At 57.7% G+C, this 20,248-nt stretch overlaps 6 protein-coding genes across 6 annotated transcripts; 3 read left to right on the top strand and 3 right to left on the bottom strand.

Moving 5' to 3' along the window:
* Positions 1–224: 224 nt before the first annotated feature.
* Positions 225–1,283, bottom strand: PSEUBRA_004643 (uncharacterized protein; the record flags this gene model as incomplete). The annotated part of the gene is made up of 1 exon (XM_016438174.1): positions 225–1,283. The coding sequence occupies one exon, from the start codon at positions 1,281–1,283 to the stop codon at positions 225–227; it is 1,059 nt and encodes a 352-aa protein (XP_016291710.1).
* Positions 1,284–3,041: 1,758 nt separating this feature from the next.
* Positions 3,042–4,952, top strand: PSEUBRA_004644 (Beta-glucan synthesis-associated, SKN1; the record flags this gene model as incomplete). The annotated part of the gene is made up of 1 exon (XM_016438159.2): positions 3,042–4,952. The coding sequence occupies one exon, from the start codon at positions 3,042–3,044 to the stop codon at positions 4,950–4,952; it is 1,911 nt and encodes a 636-aa protein (XP_016291711.2).
* Positions 4,953–6,284: 1,332 nt separating this feature from the next.
* Positions 6,285–7,322, bottom strand: PSEUBRA_004645 (Carbohydrate kinase PfkB; the record flags this gene model as incomplete). Its single annotated transcript, XM_016438180.1, has 1 exon — positions 6,285–7,322. The coding sequence occupies one exon, from the start codon at positions 7,320–7,322 to the stop codon at positions 6,285–6,287; it is 1,038 nt and encodes a 345-aa protein (XP_016291712.1).
* Positions 7,323–7,766: 444 nt separating this feature from the next.
* On the top strand, positions 7,767–11,885 carry PSEUBRA_004646 (SNF2-related; the record flags this gene model as incomplete). The annotated part of the gene is made up of 1 exon (XM_016438167.2): positions 7,767–11,885. The coding sequence occupies one exon, from the start codon at positions 7,767–7,769 to the stop codon at positions 11,883–11,885; it is 4,119 nt and encodes a 1,372-aa protein (XP_016291713.2).
* Positions 11,886–12,151: 266 nt separating this feature from the next.
* On the bottom strand, positions 12,152–14,635 carry PSEUBRA_004647 (JmjC; the record flags this gene model as incomplete). Its single annotated transcript, XM_059465347.1, has 1 exon — positions 12,152–14,635. One exon carries the CDS (start codon positions 14,633–14,635, stop codon positions 12,152–12,154), a length of 2,484 nt encoding a protein of 827 aa, XP_059320576.1.
* A 3,749-nt stretch (positions 14,636–18,384) lies between these two features.
* On the top strand, positions 18,385–19,860 carry PSEUBRA_004648 (Glycoside hydrolase, family 5; the record flags this gene model as incomplete). Its single annotated transcript, XM_016438170.2, has 1 exon — positions 18,385–19,860. The coding sequence occupies one exon, from the start codon at positions 18,385–18,387 to the stop codon at positions 19,858–19,860; it is 1,476 nt and encodes a 491-aa protein (XP_016291715.2).
* Positions 19,861–20,248: the final 388 nt, after the last annotated feature.

The following is a 20,248-nucleotide window of genomic DNA, read 5'->3' on the forward strand; positions in this document are numbered from 1 at the left end:
ATCTCCCCACGCTTTCGCGTGACAACCCGCAGGGAAAGGCTTGGAGAACGTCGGCACGCCCACCGTGGCACAAATTGAGGCTGTTGATGGTTTTCAGTGAGGCTCAATGAAGGGCCACAGGGGACTGAGTGTCCCGCGTGTGTTCTCAGAACAGGAGGCCATATATATCCTTGGTATTTGACGATCACAGCATGCGATCCACAGCGAAGTCTGGTAGCGAGTGTTCAACGACGGCCTCTCTCCTCATCGTCCTTTGCTTCCACCTCATCGTCCACCTTCGGCAGACCGGGACTCGCCGCACGAGAGCCGTCTCTAGACCCAGCCCTGGCCCTCGACCTAGACCTCGACGCGGACGCCGACCTCTGCGCCGGAATGATGCCGTTCGGGTAGGCGCTCTTGTTGTGCACCGCCTCGTTGTAGTCCCGCCTCCTCTCGGATTCGAGCTGCTGCGAGAACTCCTTTTGCTTCTTGCTGGTCTGGCCGGCTTGGAGGAAGAGGCTGTCCCACGTGGACGGGCGAACTTTCGCCTGGAGCTCGTCGAGCTTTTCGTCGGTGGTGAAGGTGAGGTAGTGCTCGCGGTGCGTGTCGATGGCTGCGAAGAGGGCTGCTACGAGGTACGGCACGGAAAGGTGGGAGGGGAGGCTGGCGAGGGAGGCATCAAAGTGGGCGAGCGTCGCATGGACACCTTTGACGAGCTCAACAAGGGTGGACTTTGCACCGGAGGAGTTGCGGCGGAGCGAGACGTCGAGCGACTTGAGCGAGCCCTTGATGTAGATCTCGTCCGAGGAGGATGAGGATTCGCCAGTGGAAGCAGGGGGCATCTCGAGATGATACTTGCTCTTGAAGAGACCCTTGGTGGAGATCTTGGTGCATTTGCCAAAGCTTCCGTCCTGCTCGAGTTCGATCACCTCGTAGGTGGAGGATGCGACGTGCTTGCGAACGGCGAAGGGCGTCGAGCGCTCCGCACAGACGACCACCTTGATGGGTGAGGCGAAGATCTCAGCTGCATTGCCGACGAGGTTCTGGTAGAGCGAATCGTCGAAGGTGGACTCGCGGGAATGCTCGAGCTGCACAAGCTCGAAAACGACTCGGTCATCTGCGTTGGCGTCGACAAAGAGGATAGGGTCGCGCTTGCGGTCGAGGTTCTTGACGTTCAGCGAGCAGGGCAGGTTGGCGGGGAAGGGGGCCGTGCTGCTGGCAATGTTGTACGAGGGGACCGTCTCGACGGTGGTGGTACTGTGGGCGTAGCCCGGCGGCGTAGACTCGACTTGAGCGGCGGCCATCGTGATTGAGCTGATGCTGGGTCAGACGAGAATGGTGGTGATGGTAGGGAGGACAGGTGGACGAGGTAAGGAAGAAGAATTTTTGAGCTGATAGCACAGGAAGATCCGACGATTGACATGTCTTGGCAGGAGTCAGCTGCTCCACGGCTTTTCCGATTTGAGACCACGCGGTGACGGCGGCTGAGGTTGATCCGAGAACAATCGCCTCGCACACAGGCACGCGAGCTGTGCCTCTGCTCATTTCGTATCATGGCTGCCAGCTTCGGCTATCGACTCTGCCAAACAAGTCTTTCGCTTTCCGTCATCACTGATTCATCAGGCCCTTGGACCTTCGTCTCCATGCTGTGTATGCGGCGGGACGTGAGCTCAAAGTTCGATCGACGTTCATCTCAACCAGGACACGAAACTTCAGGGTCTGCGTCGTCGGAGAAGACCGAAGTAGGCGCGGAAGGTCGGATGGGTCTGATCGCTTGTATCGGGCTTGTAGTCATCTCGATAAGCAAACTAGATCCTTTCCATCGGAAGGAAGCGAGAGCGCAAGGAATGAAGGCACAGCAGCCGAGCAGAGCCCAAAATTGAGAGATCTCGCAGCGAACTGCAGGTTCAAACGCATCTACAAAATGAGTTTGTATTGATCGAGGGGCGATTGCAAGGCAGGCTGGGAGCCGAGCCTTGAAAATCCATTTGAACCTGCGGCTAGGCATGTGGCTTCCCGCGGCTGCGTTTCTGCCTGTGGTTCAACACGGTCGCGTAACAAGGAACGCGCGCGCGGCCGGTCTGGGGAAACTGACCTGCATCCTGGCACAGACACAGCTGCAGATTGATCTGCACTTGCGAGCCAATCTCGAGGCGCAACCTTCATCACATCCCACTTTTAGATCACACCTTGAGCTACGTGGCTGTCGAGGGAAGCTTCGGAGGGCGTAGCGACGATAGCCAGAAGATAAAGGTTTGAGCTACGACTTGTATTGTTGCCCTTCCATCACTTGCAAGCTCCGTTGCATTCCCACAGCGCACAGGAGGTAGGGAGGCAAGCAAGGGTCGTACACGGAGACTCTGCCGGCGACGCCTCTTTCGAACCATCGGCTTTGCCTCGTCGCTCCGGCTTTGAATTCGACTGAGTAAATTTGTATTGGCTCGCGTCGCATCTAGTGGCGCCATTCTCCCTCTCCCTCTCCCTCCTGACTGGGTTCGAGTCTCCTGAGATCCGCCGACCTCCTCGGTCAGCTTGTGTGGCCAAAAGATCGAAATGACCTCTTGTTCAACCGGCGCACGCAGAGAGTGAGGGTCCTCCTGTCAAATTGAGCTGCTCCCTGCAGCCTGTCAACAGCTCTCGCCTTCTCTCTTGCTGCGCCGATAATCTGGTCAGCTTTTATCGGCCAGCTTCGCGCTCGCCAGCCTCTGGCCTCGTTCTCCGACTTCGCCTTACCTCTCACTGCGGGCGAGTGTCTCTTGTGTCCAAGCTGTGCCGAAGCCTCCATCACGGCCTTCCGCCCTTGAGTCTGGATCGTCTGTTCCCTTTGACCACCATCCCCACCTCTCCCTCCGCCATCCTTACTTGCTCAGTCTCCATCACCCCGCCCGTTTCACCCTTCCGTTTCCCACCTGACCCTCTCTTCAGACCGCTGATCGTGCGGCTCGTCTATCACACACCCGCGAGCACCATCTATCCACGTCGGCATCGAAGCAGCTCTACCTCGATTTTGTCCGCTCATCGAAGCAGATAACAACTCGACTAAGCGGTGATAGTCCCACACAATGAGCCGACAGAGCGGCCCCTATCGCAGCGTCCCAGGATCACAGCCGCAGCCACGAGGCGCCATGCCTTCCTACAAGCAAGTCTCATACACACCGCCAGCCGCTGGTCGTCCTGGTCCGCGTGGTGCGGCCCCAAGCCAGAACACGTCCGGCTCCTTCTCAAGCGCCGACGCCTCCTCCAACACCCATCAGCAGCGTCTCTTGCCAACCACTGGCTACCGCGCACGCAACAATCAGCAGAGCGGCCGTCCTTCCATGGCCAGCTCGCGCGCCAACACTTTCGCATCATCCGGCTCAGCCTCCGCCTCAGACTACAAGTACGCTACAGGCGGCGGTGCTGGCCAGCCCCTCTTCAACGGTCCCGAAGACGACGATGACATGCATGACTGGAAGAAGGAGTCGCATTCGCATGCCATGTCCTGGCGCGGTATTGCCAATGTCGCCACCCTCTTCTTTCTCGTCACTGGCCTCGTCGCTCTCTTCGCTGGTTACCCTATCATCTCGCACTTCGAGAAGGCCCGTAACAAGGCTGCTCAAAACGGCTTCAACATCGGCGGCACCAACGGCTCTGGTCAGGTCCCCGATCTCCCCCTCTTCAGTCTTGTCGACTCGGACACGCCGCAGTCTGCTTACACCCGCACTTCGGCGGCTGACGGCAAGTCGTACCACCTTGTCTTCTCCGACGAGTTCGAGAAGGAAGGTCGCACCTTCTGGCCCGGTGATGACCCGTTCTGGGAGGCCATCGATCTCTATTACGGCGTCACGGGTGACTACGAATGGTATTCGCCCGATGCGGTCAACACCACTGGTGGCGCTCTCACTATCACCATGACCCAGAAGACCACGCACAATCTCAACTTCCAGTCGGGCATGCTCCAGTCTTGGAACAAGTTCTGCTTCCAGGGTGGCTACATTGAGTTCTCGATGCGCATGCCCGGTTCGCCATCGACCTCTGGCTACTGGCCTGGTCTCTGGTTGATGGGCAACTTGGGCCGTCCCGGATACCCTGGTTCCACTGACGGCATGTGGCCCTACTCGTACGCCAGCTGTGACGCGGGCATCTTACAGAACCAGACCTGGGTCAACGGCACGGGTCCCGACGGCGCCATCAACTCGAAAGGTACCTATTCGGTCGGCGGACAAGTCTCGCTTTTGTCGGGCATGCGATCTCCTGCCTGCACCTGCCCAGGCGAGGATCACCCCGGTCCCAACGTCAATGTCGCCCGTTCGTCGCCAGAGCTCGATATCCTCGAAGCCCAGATTCAGAACCACCAGGGCGTGTCGCACGGCTATGCTTCGCAGTCCTACCAAGTCGCACCGTTCGACTTGAGCTACGAGTGGGTCAACACGTCGGCTGCTGTCAAGATCTACGATGACGACGTGACCGTCATCAACTCATACAAGGGCAACGTCTACCAGGAAGCTGTCTCTTCGCTTACGCAGATTCCCGACACTGGCTACGTTGACAGTTCCAATGCGTACGTCACCTATGGCGTGGAGTACCAGCCAGACTGGAATGAGAACGGAGGTGGTTCCATCACCTGGTATGTCGGCGGCAAGCCCTCGTGGTCGGTCAACGGCAAGGCCATGCCCGCAAACCCTCCCATGGACATTGGCATCCGCACCATCTCGGTCGAGCCCATGTCCATCATCATGAACCTTGGCATGTCTCCCACCTTCCAGCGTGTCAACTTCGGCGCGGGCGGCGTTCAGTTCCCCGCCATCATGTCGGTCGACTACGTCCGCGTGTATCAGCTGGACGGCCAGACAGATCGCATCTCCTGCGATCCTGCTGACCATCCAACCGCCCAGTACATCGCAAACCATCCAGATCTCTATCACAACGAAAACTATACTCGCTATACAGACTCCAAGCGCAAGTGGCCAAAGAACAGGCTCACTGGATGCTGATCGAAGGTGTAGCCAACGGACAATGCTAGCTCGTATGATTTCTTGGGTGGTGGTGGTGTTGTAATTTTTTAGGTCCCGAACTATTTTCCCCAACCCGAGAATGCGTCTGCGTGTGGCCCGGCCCGTCAGAGAGTGCGCTTTGTGCGGACAGGCTTCAATGTGCTCTGAGAGTTTGCATGCGAGTGTGTGTGCGAGTGGCACAAAGACGCTTGGCAGAGCGTTCCCGCGGACTGCAAGACGGACAGCGTGTTGAGAACAAAGACAGGGTTTCCGCTTCCCCGCGAACCCTGTGTGCGCTCTCGATTGCGATCGCTCCCGTGGGCAGCTCACCCTTGTTAGCGAGAATCACCCACACACGCATAGGTGAGCCAGCGCGGACTGCGTCACAGCGGGCCTACTGAGCACAGACTGTCCCGTCGAGCATTGTGCGCCATGCGGAAAGGCCTCATTGTTTTGTGAGAGTCGCACAAAGCTTTTGTGTGTGCCCGCCAGCGCGTCTCTGCGGGCTGCAAGACAGGCAGCATTACGTGCACACCGCCGGTGCCGCCTGTTCTATGCACTCGCTGCGTCCGTCTGCGGCGGCCAATCCCTGCCTGCGAACGTCGCCTGCGTGACAGTGAGACTCATCCAAACAGGGTTGTGTGAGCCGGCTAACGCGTGTTTGCGGACTTCAGCACGGCCTGGCACAGACTGCAGGTGAAGATCGCGCGCTGTGCGGGAACGGTCTCGTTGGTTTCCGAGGGCCACTGTCAGAGCCACACAGAGACGGTCAGGTGAGCCCGCCAACGCGAGTTGGCGTAGCGAGCTAAGTTAGTCGGCCTGCTGAGCGCAAGCCGGCCGCCCGCCGATCCGCTTGCTTGCTGTGTCTGAGTGCACGCGCGTCTGTGTGAGTGTGGATGTGAGTGGCTAGACCCGTCTCTCTGGCTCACAATGGTGCTCCGCTCACCGACAGAAGTCGCATTGATGCGGAAGCTGGCCGTTCTGCTTTTGAGCTACAGTGTGTCTGCTAAATCATGGACAGTTCGGCTGCGCACGGCCTGCGTGTGCATGCGTGGTCCCTCTCAGCAGCTCACTGTATTCGATTTGTGTGGACCGCCCGTTTCTTCCAGGGCGTCTCTCGCCCGGCCTGAACTTGTTCCTCGCAGAGACCGCAGAGACGTCTGTCGGAATCTTCGCTTCTCTCTGACACACTGGCTGCATGTGTATGAGTATTGTATTACAGACGCCTGGATGGAATGGGAGGGGTATGTTGAGCACCCGAGAATGCGATTTTGAGACCAAGACAATGTTCGCTGTGTTGAGACTATACGAGAGACGAGCTGTTCGATCCATTTAGAGGACGTTCTCCTTGGGGAACTTGAGGATGGGGCCGACCTGACCGATGCACATGCCGCCGAGCTTGTGGCCGACGTCGATGGCCTCGTCGACGCTCTTGCCGAGCACGAGCGCACCGACGACACCACCAGCAAAAGCGTCACCGGCACCGTTGGTGTCGACAATGTCCGCAGGGTTGATCTTGGGCGTCTCGTGGACGAACTGCTCCTTCTCCCCCTTCTTGGCGAGGATGGTGGGCTGAGCACCCTGGGTGATGATCACCACGCGCTTCTCGGCCTTGGAGGTCTTGGACTCAAAGTCGGCGATGGCCTGGGCGATGGTCTTGAGGTCCTTGGACTCGAGCTTGTGTGCGGCGGCCCACGCCTCGGCCTCGGTCTCGTTGCCGAAGATGACGTCAGCGTAAGGAACGACACTGTCGACCTGCGAGGTGAAGAATTGGGGGATGAAGGGAGCGGAAAGGTTCATGGTGAACGAGACATCGCGGCTCTTGGCCTCCTCGGCGAGGACGAGGGCCGACTCAACACCGTGTGTGAGGAAGAAACCGCCGAGGTAGAAGATCTTGGCGTTCTTGATAGCCTTCTGCGCCTCCTCGGTCTCGAGGTGTGACTTGCTGAACTTCTCAGCCGCGCCGAGGTTGGTGCAGAGCGATCGGTTGTGGCCGGTGATGACGACGGCACACGAGCCAGTGGGCTGGTCCTCGCTGAACTGGTAGATGCTCTTGAGACCCTCCTTGTCGTTGGCCGCCTGCAGCTGCTTGGCCAGGTCATCCTTGCCGACACAGCCGAGGTAGGCAGTCGAGTTGGCCGGAAGCACGTACTGCGCGCAGCGAGCAGCGTTCTGGGCCGCACCACCAGCAACGTAGGTGACATCGTAGTTGTCGACAATGTCCTGGTAGATGGCGAGCTGCTTCTCGTCCGCGAGCACGGCATCGTTGGGCTTGAGGTTGTACTTCTCGAGCATCTTCTCGCCGTTGCGGATCTGCATGTCGAGCAGAGGGTTGCCGAGCGCAACCAGTTCGAAGTTTCCGCCTGCCATTGTGAAGATCTATTCTCTGTGGGTTGGTGGAGATGGTGTTGAGGTTGATGGTGGGCGACGTCACTTTGTGCGTTGCACGGTGAGCGGCAAAACGTGCTTGGGCGTGCAGTTGACCAAATTTCTTCCTGCGTTTCACAGCGCTGCGCACCGACCACGAATTTTTCTTCTTCTTGGGCTGGCAGATCGGCTGATCCAGAAGGATGAATCGACCGATCTGGTTGCTGCTAATCAGCCGCGTGCCTCTCAATTTACGCGGGTCGCGTGTTGGAACAGTCAGCCTGAGAAGAACACTTTTCGGCTGAGTTTCAGAGTGGCAAGGAACACCCTGCACCTTCGACCGCATACACCCTAACCAAGCTGTCTTTCCACGATACATCAGCCATCGCGGGAAGCGTCGAACGAATGGCCATTCTCTGATCTCAGATCAGGTTCGGTACGACGGCCATGACAACGCAGTCGAGTGCGGATCCGCAGTCTCAGCCGTCTCGCGACTTCTTTGCTTCTTCACCGTCGGCTACGTCATCTTCGCCAATCAAAGCAGGGTCACAGTTGAAGCGAGGTGATGATCAAGCAACCCCTCCCGAGACAAGACCACTGGACGGGAAACGAGAACCGGAGCAGGACGGCGAGCAAAATGGGTCAGGCGTGAATCATGACGAAGGCAGCCCGGACGATTTCACCATTGTAGCGTCAACGAGCGCTGCCGCTGCTGCGGAAGAATCACCCGTAAGAAGGCAACAGCCTCGGCGAGCAGCCGTAGAGAAAGCTAAGCCGCTCTTCCTGGCTGATGAGGACGACGACGTTGCGGAATGGGCCGGAGACGTTGACGAGGGAGACGACTTCTTCTCCACCCAAGCGCCCCAGGAGGTGAAGCCAGCAGCCCGCGCGAAGGTGGCAAGCGAGGACGAAGAGTTCTTGCCAAGCTCTCAAGCACCTGATCGATCTTCGTCTCCCGTACCGCCAGCGCGGAAGCGTTCACCGCAATCCGACAGCACACAAGCCGTGAACGGGCACGCTAAGAAGCTCAAGCGATCGTCTCCATCTCCTGCCATCAGCGTGCAGAGCAAGAGTCCGCCTCGTCGACGCTCTCCCACACCAGACCCGCGTCTCCGTCACGATGCGTTCGACCGACGCTTCCTCGGCACATTCGTCCTTTCCGCCTGGTCGTTGTCGAAGGGTTCGTCTTATGTCAAGCCGGGCGATGCAGTTCGAATCTTCCGTCCCCGCAAGAAGCAGCCGGCTCCTGAAACCAGTAAACCAGCGTCCAAGCTGACAAATGGCGGCATCAAAAAGGGCAAGCAGTCGACGCTCAATTTTGGCGGATCTGCCTCTGCGGGATCTGGCAGCTTCTTCGGCTCCAAGCAAAAGTCGAAGGAGAAGGAAGACTTCATTGTGCGCTTCAGCAACATGCGCGGATTCGAAGTCGGTCGCCTGCCTCTCGAGGTAGCTACGTGGATGTCTAAGCTTATCGACACGGGTATCGCTGACTTCGAGGGCGTGGTTGTCGACTGCCCATCGTCGCTCACTGTTGGGTGCGATATCATCCTGCAGGTAAAGGCGTACATCAAATTCGATGCCTTCTTCCTGACTTTGCTTGGAAATCGCGAGCTCGACGAACAGAACGACGGTCTGCGGCCCGAGACAGCCGAGTCGGACCTGGAAAAGACACTGCGGGAGCGAAAGATCAGTCTGCTTCGCATCTTTCGTGTCTGCGACCTCAAGCCGAGCCTCAGCAACTCGATATTAAAATCGCACAAGGCGACGGACGACTTCTCGAGCGAGGCGATGCTCGATCAGTTTGGAGGAGATATCGAAGCGTCAATCAAACAAGTTGGAGGTGATGCCGCGATGACAACGGGTTCAAAGACGGAGGCCCCGCCCGCAGCTGGTGGTGCCGCATCGGCCGCCATCGATATCGACGGTGATACAAATGGCGTGGAAGAAGACGGAATCGCCGACCAGCTGCAAAAAGCACAGCAGCAGACGGATGGAGATGCCGAGACAGAAGAGAACGACGGCACGGAGCTCAACCTGAACCAGCTTGACGAGGTCTACCGCAAAGCTCAGGCCAACGATGCTCACTTGCCAGAAGTCGAACCGCCCGAATCGTTCCTCCTCACCTTGCGGCCGTACCAGAAGCAGGCGTTGGGCTGGATGAAGAACATGGAAAAAGCTCCAGGGCAATCGCCGTCCAGCCAAGAGAACGGCTCGACGCAGCAGAACGGCAGCTCTGGCGAACGCAGCCTCTCGCTTCATCCTCTGTGGGAAGAGTACGAGTTTCCGCTCGACTACGACAATCCTGAAGCAAACGAGCGTTTGGTGCTCAGCGCGACGCGCATGTTCTACTTCAACCCGTATACGGGCGACCTCAGCCTTGACTTCCAGCGCGCGAGCAAAGGCTCGCGTGGCGGCATCTTAGCCGACGAAATGGGTCTGGGCAAGACGATCATGGTAGCTAGTCTGCTCCACGCTAACCGCACCTCAGATCCGGGTGAGGAGAGTGAGGTCGACGACGATGCCATGGACCTGGGCGAGGACGGCACGAAACGGAAAGGCTCAGCGAAGCAGACATCGCTCGCGTCCGCTTTTGCAGCCTCAACCTCCAGCGTCGACCAGCGCAAAGCCCTGCTCAAAGCTTCGGTCTCGAAAGGCAAAGCCTCTCTCGTTGTCGCGCCCATGTCTCTGATCGGTCAATGGCGGGACGAGCTCATCCGCGCGTCCGCGCCTGGCTCCATCACGCCCGTTCTCTACTACGCCGACACGAAGGGCGATCTGCTGGCTCAACTCGAATCTGGCAAGGTTGACGTGGTTATCACATCGTACGGCACGCTGGTCACTGAGTACCGTCGTTTCCTCGACACAGGTGGCGCCTCTAACCGGCACCTCTCCACCACGGCCCCGCTCTACTGTATCGACTGGCTACGCATCATCCTCGACGAGGCACACAACATCAAGAACCGCTCCACCATGAACGCTCGTGCGTGCTGCGACCTCGTCTCGCGACGTCGATGGGCCTTGACGGGCACACCCATCATCAATCGCCTCACGGACCTGTTCAGCCTGTTGAAGTTCCTGCGGGTGAAGCCGTGGGGCGACTTCAGCTTCTTCAACAGCTTCGTGTGCAAGCCGTTTCAAGCCCGATCGACCAAAGCGCTCGACGTGGTGCAGGTCATCCTCGAGTCCGTGCTCTTACGCAGGGAGAAGAGGATGAAGGACAAGGATGGCAAACCCATCGTCCAGCTGCCCGCTAAGAAGATCGAGGTGCGGGAACTCGAGTTCACAGAGCTGGAGAGAAAGATCTACGACAACGTGTACAAGAGGGCGTACCTCCAGTTCGCGCACATGAAGGCGAACGGGACGGTGACGAGGAACTTTTCGGTTATCTTCAGTGTGCTGATGCGACTCAGGCAGGCGGTGTGCCATCCTGCGCTGGTGCTGAAGGCGAACAAGTCGAAGGGCAAGAAGGGCGATGCTCCGAGTGCTGCCAGCAAAGGAGGTGACGCCGACGCTGCGCCTCAAGACGTGGACGATCCTGACGCGGCCGAGTTTGCCATCGACGACGATGCTGCGGACGACAGCACGCCCGGCACCGATGACCTGCGCGACCTCGTGGCGCAGTTCCAATCGTCTACCAGCGGCGGCGATGGCGATGACTCGACCGCGAACTATTCGAAGCAGACCGTCGACCGTCTAATCCGCGAGATGCACGGCTCGTCCCCCTCGACCTCGACGGAGACGGAGTGCCCGATCTGCTTCGAAGACCCGCAAATTTCGCCCTGCTATCTTCCGCGGTGCATGCACAGCGCATGCAAGACGTGTCTGGTGGACTACCTGCGCCAGTGTAAGGAGCGGGGTGAGGAGGGTGCGTGTCCTACCTGCCGAGTGGGCCCTGTAGACGAGGGCGATCTGATCGAGGCCATTCGCACGCGACCCGCCACTCCGCCGGGTACACCCACCTCCCCTGCCATCAACGTGGGCGGTGGAGTCCCCTCAACCATCTATGTGCGGAACAACCTGCGCTCCTCGACCAAAGTCACTGCGCTTCTCAACCACCTCAACGCCATCCGTGCTACAGAAGGTCCGTTCAAGGGGGTGATATTCTCGCAGTTCACCTCGTTCCTCGACCTTCTCGAGCCGGTTCTTTCACGATACCGCTTCCGCTTTCTCCGACTCGACGGGTCGACACCCCAAAAGGTGCGCGAGAAGCTGCTGGTGGAATTCCAATCGTCGTCGACGCCGGCGGATGAGACACTGCTGTTTTTGATCTCGCTCAAAGCCGGTGGGGTAGGGCTCAACTTGACGGCAGCGAACAAGATCTGGCTCCTCGACTTCTGGTGGAACTCGTCCATCGAGAACCAAGCCATTGATCGAGTGCATCGCTTGGGCCAGACGCGCGAGGTTAGCGTGTTCAGGTATCTGGTGAAAGATTCGATCGAGAATCGAATTCTGTTGATTCAGAAACGCAAGGATATGCTCATCAAGCATGCGCTCAAGCAGGGAAGGGACGAAGGGAAAGGGGAGAGCGAGACGATGCAGAATTTGGAGCTGCTTTTCGGAGATTGAGGCGCAGTCAGCTGGAAAAGAAGGAGATGGATGCGGGCTGGTCGACTCGTGGAAGTGGCATCATCAGCGATGGTCAAGGAACTGCAATGCATGGTGGCTCACACGTTCCAACTTTGCACAAGCGTGTGTGTGTGAGTAGCGAGACCGTTGTGAATTGTGAACCATGCAAAAGAAAGGATGAGAAGGATACAGCTTGGTGACCAAACCAAATGATGAGGGGTGAAGGTGCTACGAAGGCCAATGCAAAGGATGAAGGTCGGGGTGGATCACCAGGGGACGTCGTCCAGCTCGAGCTCGGACGAGAGCTGGTTCGAGAAGGAGAAGCCTGCCGAAGCTGTGGCTTCTGGGTCAGATGCGGACTCGGTGGGCAGAGCTGCGGTCTCGTCCTGCTTGAGCTTCTCCCACCACGTCGGGCCCGTATTGGTCTTCCTGACTTTGGGCGCGGGTCTCAGCAGCGCGCAGGTAGCACGTCGGGTAGCCTCCAGCTCCTCGACCTGCTTGAGACTCGTCTCCAGGAGCTCCTTGTCGAATCGACCCAAACGATCGCAGAAGAGCTCAAAGACGTTGAAGCCTGCGCCGTCGCACTCCTCCTCGTCCTCTTCGGCGGGCTTGAGCGCTGCAGTGGATGCGATCGAAGCGGCCTGTCTGCCCGGTGCCAGTGTCGATCCGCCCTCGACCTGCTGGCTGCGCTTGAAGCCGGACAGCTGATCCGGCTTGTTCTTCATAAAGTCCAACACGATCCCGAGCTCTGCAGGTGAGACAAAGTTCTGCGTCAGCGCCACCGACTCCTCGAGATTGATGACGAGGTGCCACCAGCCACTGGGCACATACAGCACCTCGCCCTCCTCGCAGACGCCCTCGACGAGCAGCCTGTCCTCCGGGCGAGCCGCCTCGGGGCCGTACAATCTTCGCGTCTCTTGGGCAAACTCAAGCAGCCATTCGGCGATACTCAGCGGAGCTGTGACTTCGGCTTCGTCGTCACTGACGTAGACGCCAGGTGGACAGACGTGCGGCGGAAGCATCATCCATGCTTTGCGTCCGTTGAGCACGGCGTTCCACGCAGAGGTGCCGTTGGGGTCCTTGTGCCACCCACTACCGCTGCGCGCGGGTCCAGCGATGATCCACCGGTGATCCGGTCGCAACAGGCCGAGGAGGGAGAAGAGATCGGAGCGCACCGCAGACATGTCGTACTGCGACGCGGCGTCTGCGGAGGTGGTGGAGATCTGCTGGAAGAATTTGGGCACTCGCCATTCGAGGGAGGCGTGTGGATCGTCGGCGAACGAGGCGTCGAACAGGTAGAAGGGCGACTCGTCGGGGACGGCGTACGGGTCAAAGGTGGAGTCGCCGTCGTCGGCACTGGCCGAGAAGAGGTGTGGACCGACACGCGAGATGGTGTAGGGCGTGTCGTAGAGAGGCATGACGGACTTGTCGCGCGGACCGCTTTCGTCGGACGGTGTGCCCACGTCAGACGCGGTGAGCGAGGCTGAGCGGCGTTGCGCGGCGCCTCGAGAATCGCCTTCTTCCTCGATCATGCGCGGCCAAGTCTGCTCCTGCAGGTGCTGCATGCCTCGCGAGTAGCTGAAGTAAGATGGCAGGCGCGATCGCACCGCCTCGCACTGGAAGAAGCGATTGGGCCATCGTTGCGAGAGCTTGTCAAGGGACCATTCGCGACAAGGCCAGTCCTTGGATGGCATGGCATTCTGAACGATGGCGGGCTTGTTGGCGTATGCATACTGCTCCTTGAACATGGCTATCGATCCAGGCTCGGCGAGATCGATCTTGGTGATGGCGGTGTACACACGGCATGCCGGTGCAACAAGATGCTCAAGCGGAGCCATGGCCAGACGGAAAGGATGGTAGAGCGTATCCGAAAAGAGGTAAGGTGATTGGATACGAGGCGCTGGTGGGTCAAGAAGTGCAAAATGACCCCCGTCCATGGAATCCTTAGTCTTGTCATCGAGGACGACACGTTGCATCTTGTGGTGCCATATGAAGGTGCGCTTCCAGCTTCCGCACCAGCGCTTCATTTTGCCATTGAAGCTGAGAAGGAAAGCTTCACGCCAGATGGAGTTGGTAGCGTTGATGTAGGTGTACATGCCGTGGCTGACGGCTTCGAGCTTGGCCAAGGTGGCCGGATCGTCGGCAAAGCTGGAGAGGAAGCTTAAGAGAGAGTCGTCCTCGAAGCCAGCGAACAGACCGAGAGAAGAGGAACGATCGTTGCGATCCGAGAAGTAGGCATTCCCAAGGGGCTTGATGCCGAGCGGGTGACGAGCCTGAGCATGAGCCGAACGGGGCAGAGAGAAAGCATCAGGGCGCGAGGAAAGTCCAAAAGAGCCAGTGCGGGCGCGCTTGCTCTGTTTTCGGCCGTCTCGCCCGGAGCCAGAGCCACCGCTGCTGCTTCCGGCTTCATCGGGAGTGGTGGAAGGCTCGGTGGAAGGAAGCGAAGTGGTGCCATCGGTGTTGGAGCCCGATTCGTCGGAATCAGCAGCAAGGCGCTTGAGTGCTGCTGAACATGGCGAGGCCGATGCATATTTGCGGTTGGTCTCTTCAATGTCGATGGTCATGAGGCCGGTGTGCTGTTGATCGTCGAGGGGATGCGAGGGCGCGGCTGGAACTGCAAGGTCGACAGAGGGCTTGTGGGCAATTGCTGACGGCGATTGAGCTGGTAGCTGCTGGTGCGCCTGAGTGATCACTTGGACGGCGTCATCGGCGACATCTTGCGGGATGTTGGAGAACAGTTTGATCTGCATGATGCTGGGTTGCGATTGGAGAAGAGCAGATGCAGGATGGTGGGGAGGTGAGAGACGAACGAACTTGTCGTGTCTCGTATCGATCGGTCAGCTAAAACACCGAGATACCAAAGGCGCGAGGCTGGAAGCTAGGAAGAGCAAGACAGCATTCAACGCAGTAGATGCTAGAGCTGCAGGAGCTAAAGCGCCGAGCAAGCAATGCTCGTGTTGTTGAAGAAGAAGAAGGTGAAAGTTCTGGCGTTGAAAGCCGAGCTCACGCGGAAAGCACGAATCTCGGAGAGAATGCTCGTTTGAAGGTGAGAAAGACGAAAGCAAGAGGAAGCGCGGCTTCCGTCGAAGGAGAGGAAAGCTGCGATGCTGGTGGATGAGATGGACCGGTGTGCGTCGATGAATGAATGCTGAGCGAGCTGGGGATGATTTGACGAGATGCAGGGATGAGGGTAGGTGCTTGTAATGCTGACTAGATGAGATGAGGGTGGTAGGAGGGCGTAGATGGTGGTGCGAGAAAGATGCTGGAAGCGATGGTGTTGATGTCGCGATGATCAGCAACCAGAAAGAGAGTTGGCGAGATGAGCGTTGGGCTTGCTACGCCACACACCCACACGAGACTGCACCCTTGACACTCGACACACGGTGGCAAGCCTGCTTCTCTCTCTCTCTCTTTTGACTGTGGCAGCTGCTGCTCCTCCTGAATCTAGCAAAGATCTAGACCACGCGCCGATATAGAGGCATGCCATTTTTTAAGGTTTTTTCACTTCAACCTCTTTCAAACGATTGTAATTGAAGCATACAAATCAAATTGGCAATTTCAAAGTCCAGCATTCGCCGCCTTCATCCGTTGAAGCGGCAAAAGAAGGCGCGCTAGGAAATCAAATCATGCTGTTCTCAAGGTCTAACAGCTTTGATCTTTACATCTATTATTTCACCAGAAGCGTGTCATGACCTCGGTCTAACAAAATTGAATACTCGATCGAATTTCAAGTTGGATGGCATTGAAGATCGCTTTGGGAAGGATTGAGCTGCAAGATTTTAGCTCGAGAGGGTGTGGCGCTGAGATGTGTCTCTGTCTCTGCTAGCTCCGATCAGACGCGCGCAACACCATCTGCCGCTGCCCAGGCTCGCTCGCTTACCTTTGGCCCGTCTCACAGTCACTGAGACCCTCCCTTTCTTCCGCATTGTGTTGTGTGCGGTTGATAACACAGTCCAACTCATGCAATCTGCGATCTTCAACATGGTTTTATGCCGCGCTCACCACATGCCGTGCTCGGCTCGTACCTCGGCAAAGCCTCCTTGACAGCTGAAAGCGTGGCAATCAAGCGGGTAAAAGATCGAGCGAGGCGGCAAAGCCACTCCCTCGCTTATGCTTCGTCCACCACCCGAGCCTGCCCGAGAATGACTGTTCAAGATCAGGGCAAGTCCCCACAGATGCATGGCTTGCATCCACATCCCCCCCTTTTGTTCGTGCCTCGAATGTTCCTGGCAGCCATCGTCATCGTCCATCACGAACACCACCAATCAAGTCGTGACACCTTATTTACCCAACAACAGGGTCAAGAGAAACCAATTGGATTTGGATCGGAGAACGAAATGAGCCTGGGAATCGCTTGGCTCTTGGGGATGAGACCAGTGACATAGCTAAAAAAGAGTGGCATTCGCGGCATTTGCAGTGGATCCGCACTTTACGCTGTCATTGAGGCGACAAATGCGTCATACGCCGGCTGGTGAGCTACAAGTTCCAAGCAGGCTGTCGTAGGCTGTATCAGTCAAGGGAGCTTCGATGGGTGGTCCCGGCCCCTTGCCTTCAGACACGGGAAGCTAGAAATGTCTATCCAGTGCGAAGATGCCGCTTATGACTTAAGACCGAGTTTTCGGGCTTCAGTCTGGCTAGGCGAGCCGCAGGCATGAGCATCGAAAGTGACTAGCGAAGGCATGACTCCATCCACGTTCTCGCGCTACGACTTGGTGACGTCTCGGATCTCAATCTCAAGGTCCATTGCCATTAAGCGAAAGTCTGGACGTTGTTGCTTGACTATCAATCTAACCGAGTGACTTAGACCGTAGAAGCATTGGCCGTTAGCCTCAATCTTGCTCTCCTTGCCACCGTCCACCGTCAGGCGAACGGGAACGGTGGCTTGTACCTCAACTCGTGACTTGGTGACATCAGGAGGCTCCATCAGTCGCCGCGGCTGCTCAGCTTACTTTCCGATCGACCACCTCATGCTCCTTCTCCCATCAACCGAGGACCCTGCTCGGCTCCCCTTTGGCTCATCCTTGCCCTAGCACCCTCGCATCGTTGCGTATCGCACCTTGGACTTTAAATCGCGAGCCTTTGTGCGTCTGCGCTGCGGCTGCATTTCTGCATGGCACACATGAACTGCCGCCATCTGTCACCATCCGTCTTACTGAGCCCATCTGTACACCGCTTTCGTTCCATGATATCCGTGAGCTGCACGACGAACGAATCGTGGCTGACACGGAGCTTCTTTGCACCCATTCGAAACATGTACAGTGCAGGAGGAACGTTTGCATGGGAAAAGGTACCGATCCATTCGCTCCAGTCGAACCTTTCCCATGGACAGGTTTCGCCCAGTCTCAAACTCCGCAAGCACTTTTGCGTGCCAAAGCGAAGAATGACGAGAGCAAAGGGTCCAAGAGACAGGGCAAATCGAGATTGCACCTGTCACGTTTGGCACCCAAGCGAAGGCGGACGGGGCGCGAAAGAGGGCGGATGCATTGCATTAGCCCTCTGAATGCATTGAGGGATCAGCACTGCAGACAGACAGGCAGACAGGCAGACAGCATCCACGGCTGCTTGCTGCTTGCGGTTGTGGGCCCGTCTGGAGACAAACGGCTCGAAATGTCTAGAAATTTGTCTGACCATATTTTGATACTCCGCTCTCCAAAATAAAGGGTGGCAGAAACCCACTCTTGGCTCCTTGTCGCCATCAGAGATAGCTGCACCTTAAGCGCTGCGGAGTCCAAGGCGGGCATTACTTTCCCATGCCTTGGCCGTGGCTTTTGATCGCGATGCAACGGCCGCCACGGCTAGTAGCAGCAGTAGCAGCAACAGCGATAACCAACTGAGACAGTGTTATGAGCGGCACGGCTCATCTAACGTCACCGGAACCGTCTTTCTTCTTCTTCTCCCTATGAAATGTTCCGAGAACGCGTCCCGACCAAGACCTGCAGCTCGTCCAGCTTTACCCGCCTCTGCTCTTCGACGGCGACGACGACAACGGCAACGGCAACAATCTATCCCGTACCCAAGCAGCGTCAGACCCAGTACCACCGACGCGATAGATCCTCAAGCTCCGCTCGTGGCGGTTGAGCCGCTGACGGAGCCACATTTCCCCTTAGATCTCTGCTGCGATGTGATAGTGAGAAGGTTCGCTGTTGCTTGCCTGCCTGCTGTTGGACAGCATGCCCAACAACACTCTCCTCTCGCCCATCTCCGCTAGCCGCGATATGGCAACGTCGGCAGAACAGCGCATACGTTCGGCTCACGCCTGACGTGTCCGACAGCGCCATCGGTCCACAACTTGAGTTACATATAAGCAGCCTTCAATCGCACCTCGTCCCCATCGTTGCTCACCACCCTCCTCCTCCTCTCATTCTGCTTCCCTATCCCCTCCTGACCCCCACCCCAGCACCTCGTCTATATCCCCCCTAAGGCTTTGCTTTGTGCTTGCCTCTCCACTCCTGTCCCTCTTCGTCTGTCTGCCTTCCCCCTTTCCACACACAATATCACGATGACACGCACATTGTTGGTCCTGGTCTTTGCCTGGGCTCTGTTGGCTATTGCAGCCTTGCCTATGACCACACAAGCAGCCCCAGTGCCGCAGCTGAACATTCTTCCCTGGCTCGGGCTTGGAGGTGGTAATGGCAAGGCCACAAAGTCAGCCGTCTCGACGACACGCCCTGTCACCACAACTTCGAAACCCACTAGCACGTTGAAGCTCGCCACCGTCGCTGCTGCAGCCACCTCACCCATTACCACAGCCTCCAAGGCGGCTACCACAAGCATCAAGGCCTCCACTACCTCCTCGTCCACCGCAAGTCTCCTCTCTCCAACAGCGCCAGTGACTAAGCTCGCCGCCTCCACAGGCAAGATCCGAGGTGTCAACCTGGGCGGTTGGTTCATCTTGGAAAACTTCCTGTCGCCGAGCGTGTTTTCGGCTGCGCAACAGGCCGGTGGCTCGGGCGCCTCTCTGCCCCAGGACCAGTGGGGCTTCATGACGACCATCAACAACAACGCAAAGGCTTTGCAGATCCTGCAGCAGCACTGGTCTTCGTTCATTGTCGAGTCGGACTTTGCTCAAATCAAGAGCCTCGGTCTCAACACTGTTCGTATCCCTGTGCCCCACTGGGCCTTCACCAACTCGAGCTCTGAACCTTACCTGTCTGGAGCCGAACTGCCTTACATCGATCAGGCGGTCTCGCTTGCAGCGCAGTACGGTCTCGATGTGATGCTCGACATGCACACCGCACCTGGTAGCCAGAACGGCTTCGACAACAGCGGTCACATTGGTGCTATCAACTTTGGCAGCAGCTCCGACAACGCGAACCGCCTCTACGACGCGCTCACGGCCATGGTAAATCGATACGTCAACGACGGCAAGTACGGTGGTGCGGTCAAGTACGTCGAAATTCTCAATGAGCCCTTGTGCAACGTCTTGGGTGGCGATTACGTGGCCAGCGTGTACCAGACGGCTGCGGCCCGTGTCAATGCTGCCATCAGCGGCTCATCCAGGCCACAGATTGTCTTGCATGACTGTTTCGCGACGCCCTTGACCAACTTGGGTCCCTTCGTGTCCGGCAGCGGTCCTCTCGCCGGCACGTCCTTCATGATCGACACGCACCGCTACCACGTCTTTTCGCCACGCCAGAACCTCTCCTTCCAGCAGCACGTTTCTTTGATCAAGCAGGACGGGGACGACATTGCCAGCGCCACCAGCAGCCTCGGCCGCCAGGTTGTCACGGGCGAATTCAGTCTGGCCATCAGCTGTTCTGACTGCCCCACTGGATACTCGTCCACTGTCACCGCTGCGGACGTGGCCAAGCTCAACCGCCAGTTCTTCGAGACCCAGACCGTGGCCTACGACCGAGGCGCTGGCTGGATCTTCTTCAACTGGGCTGCCGAAAACAACTGGCCGTGGTCGTTCAAGACTTCGTACAACCTCAACTGGATCCCCCAGAACATCCTTGCGCAGGACGAGGCTTTGTAAATCAAGGCGGCGTCGAGGTCGATACTATCTCTCCCTCCGCTAGCTTGCATTCTCGCACAGGCATTTTCACCGCACACCCCCCAGCATATTCCTTGTACAGTATCTGTAACGACTTAGCATGATCTTTTCACACATGTTCGAAACGCAACGAACTCTCCATTGTCATGATCATCGCCTGCAGCATTGTGTGCGACCTCTTCTGTCAGCAGCAAAGAACATCATTCGAATCAAGAGCAAAGACGATCGACGGTGCTGAACAAAGAGATCAAGCGATCTGACAAGCTCAAATCGAGCCAGGCCAGCACCACGCGCCTTTGACCTTTTTCATATTTTTTGCCCTTTGTGAAATGAAAAAGAGACAGGCTGCTGGAAAGAGTCACGCTCGGAC

The sequence above is a fragment of the Kalmanozyma brasiliensis genome, assembly GCF_000497045.1.
Source record: "Kalmanozyma brasiliensis GHG001 unplaced genomic scaffold PSEUBRA_SCAF3, whole genome shotgun sequence".
NCBI lineage: Eukaryota > Fungi > Basidiomycota > Ustilaginomycetes > Ustilaginales > Kalmanozyma > Kalmanozyma brasiliensis.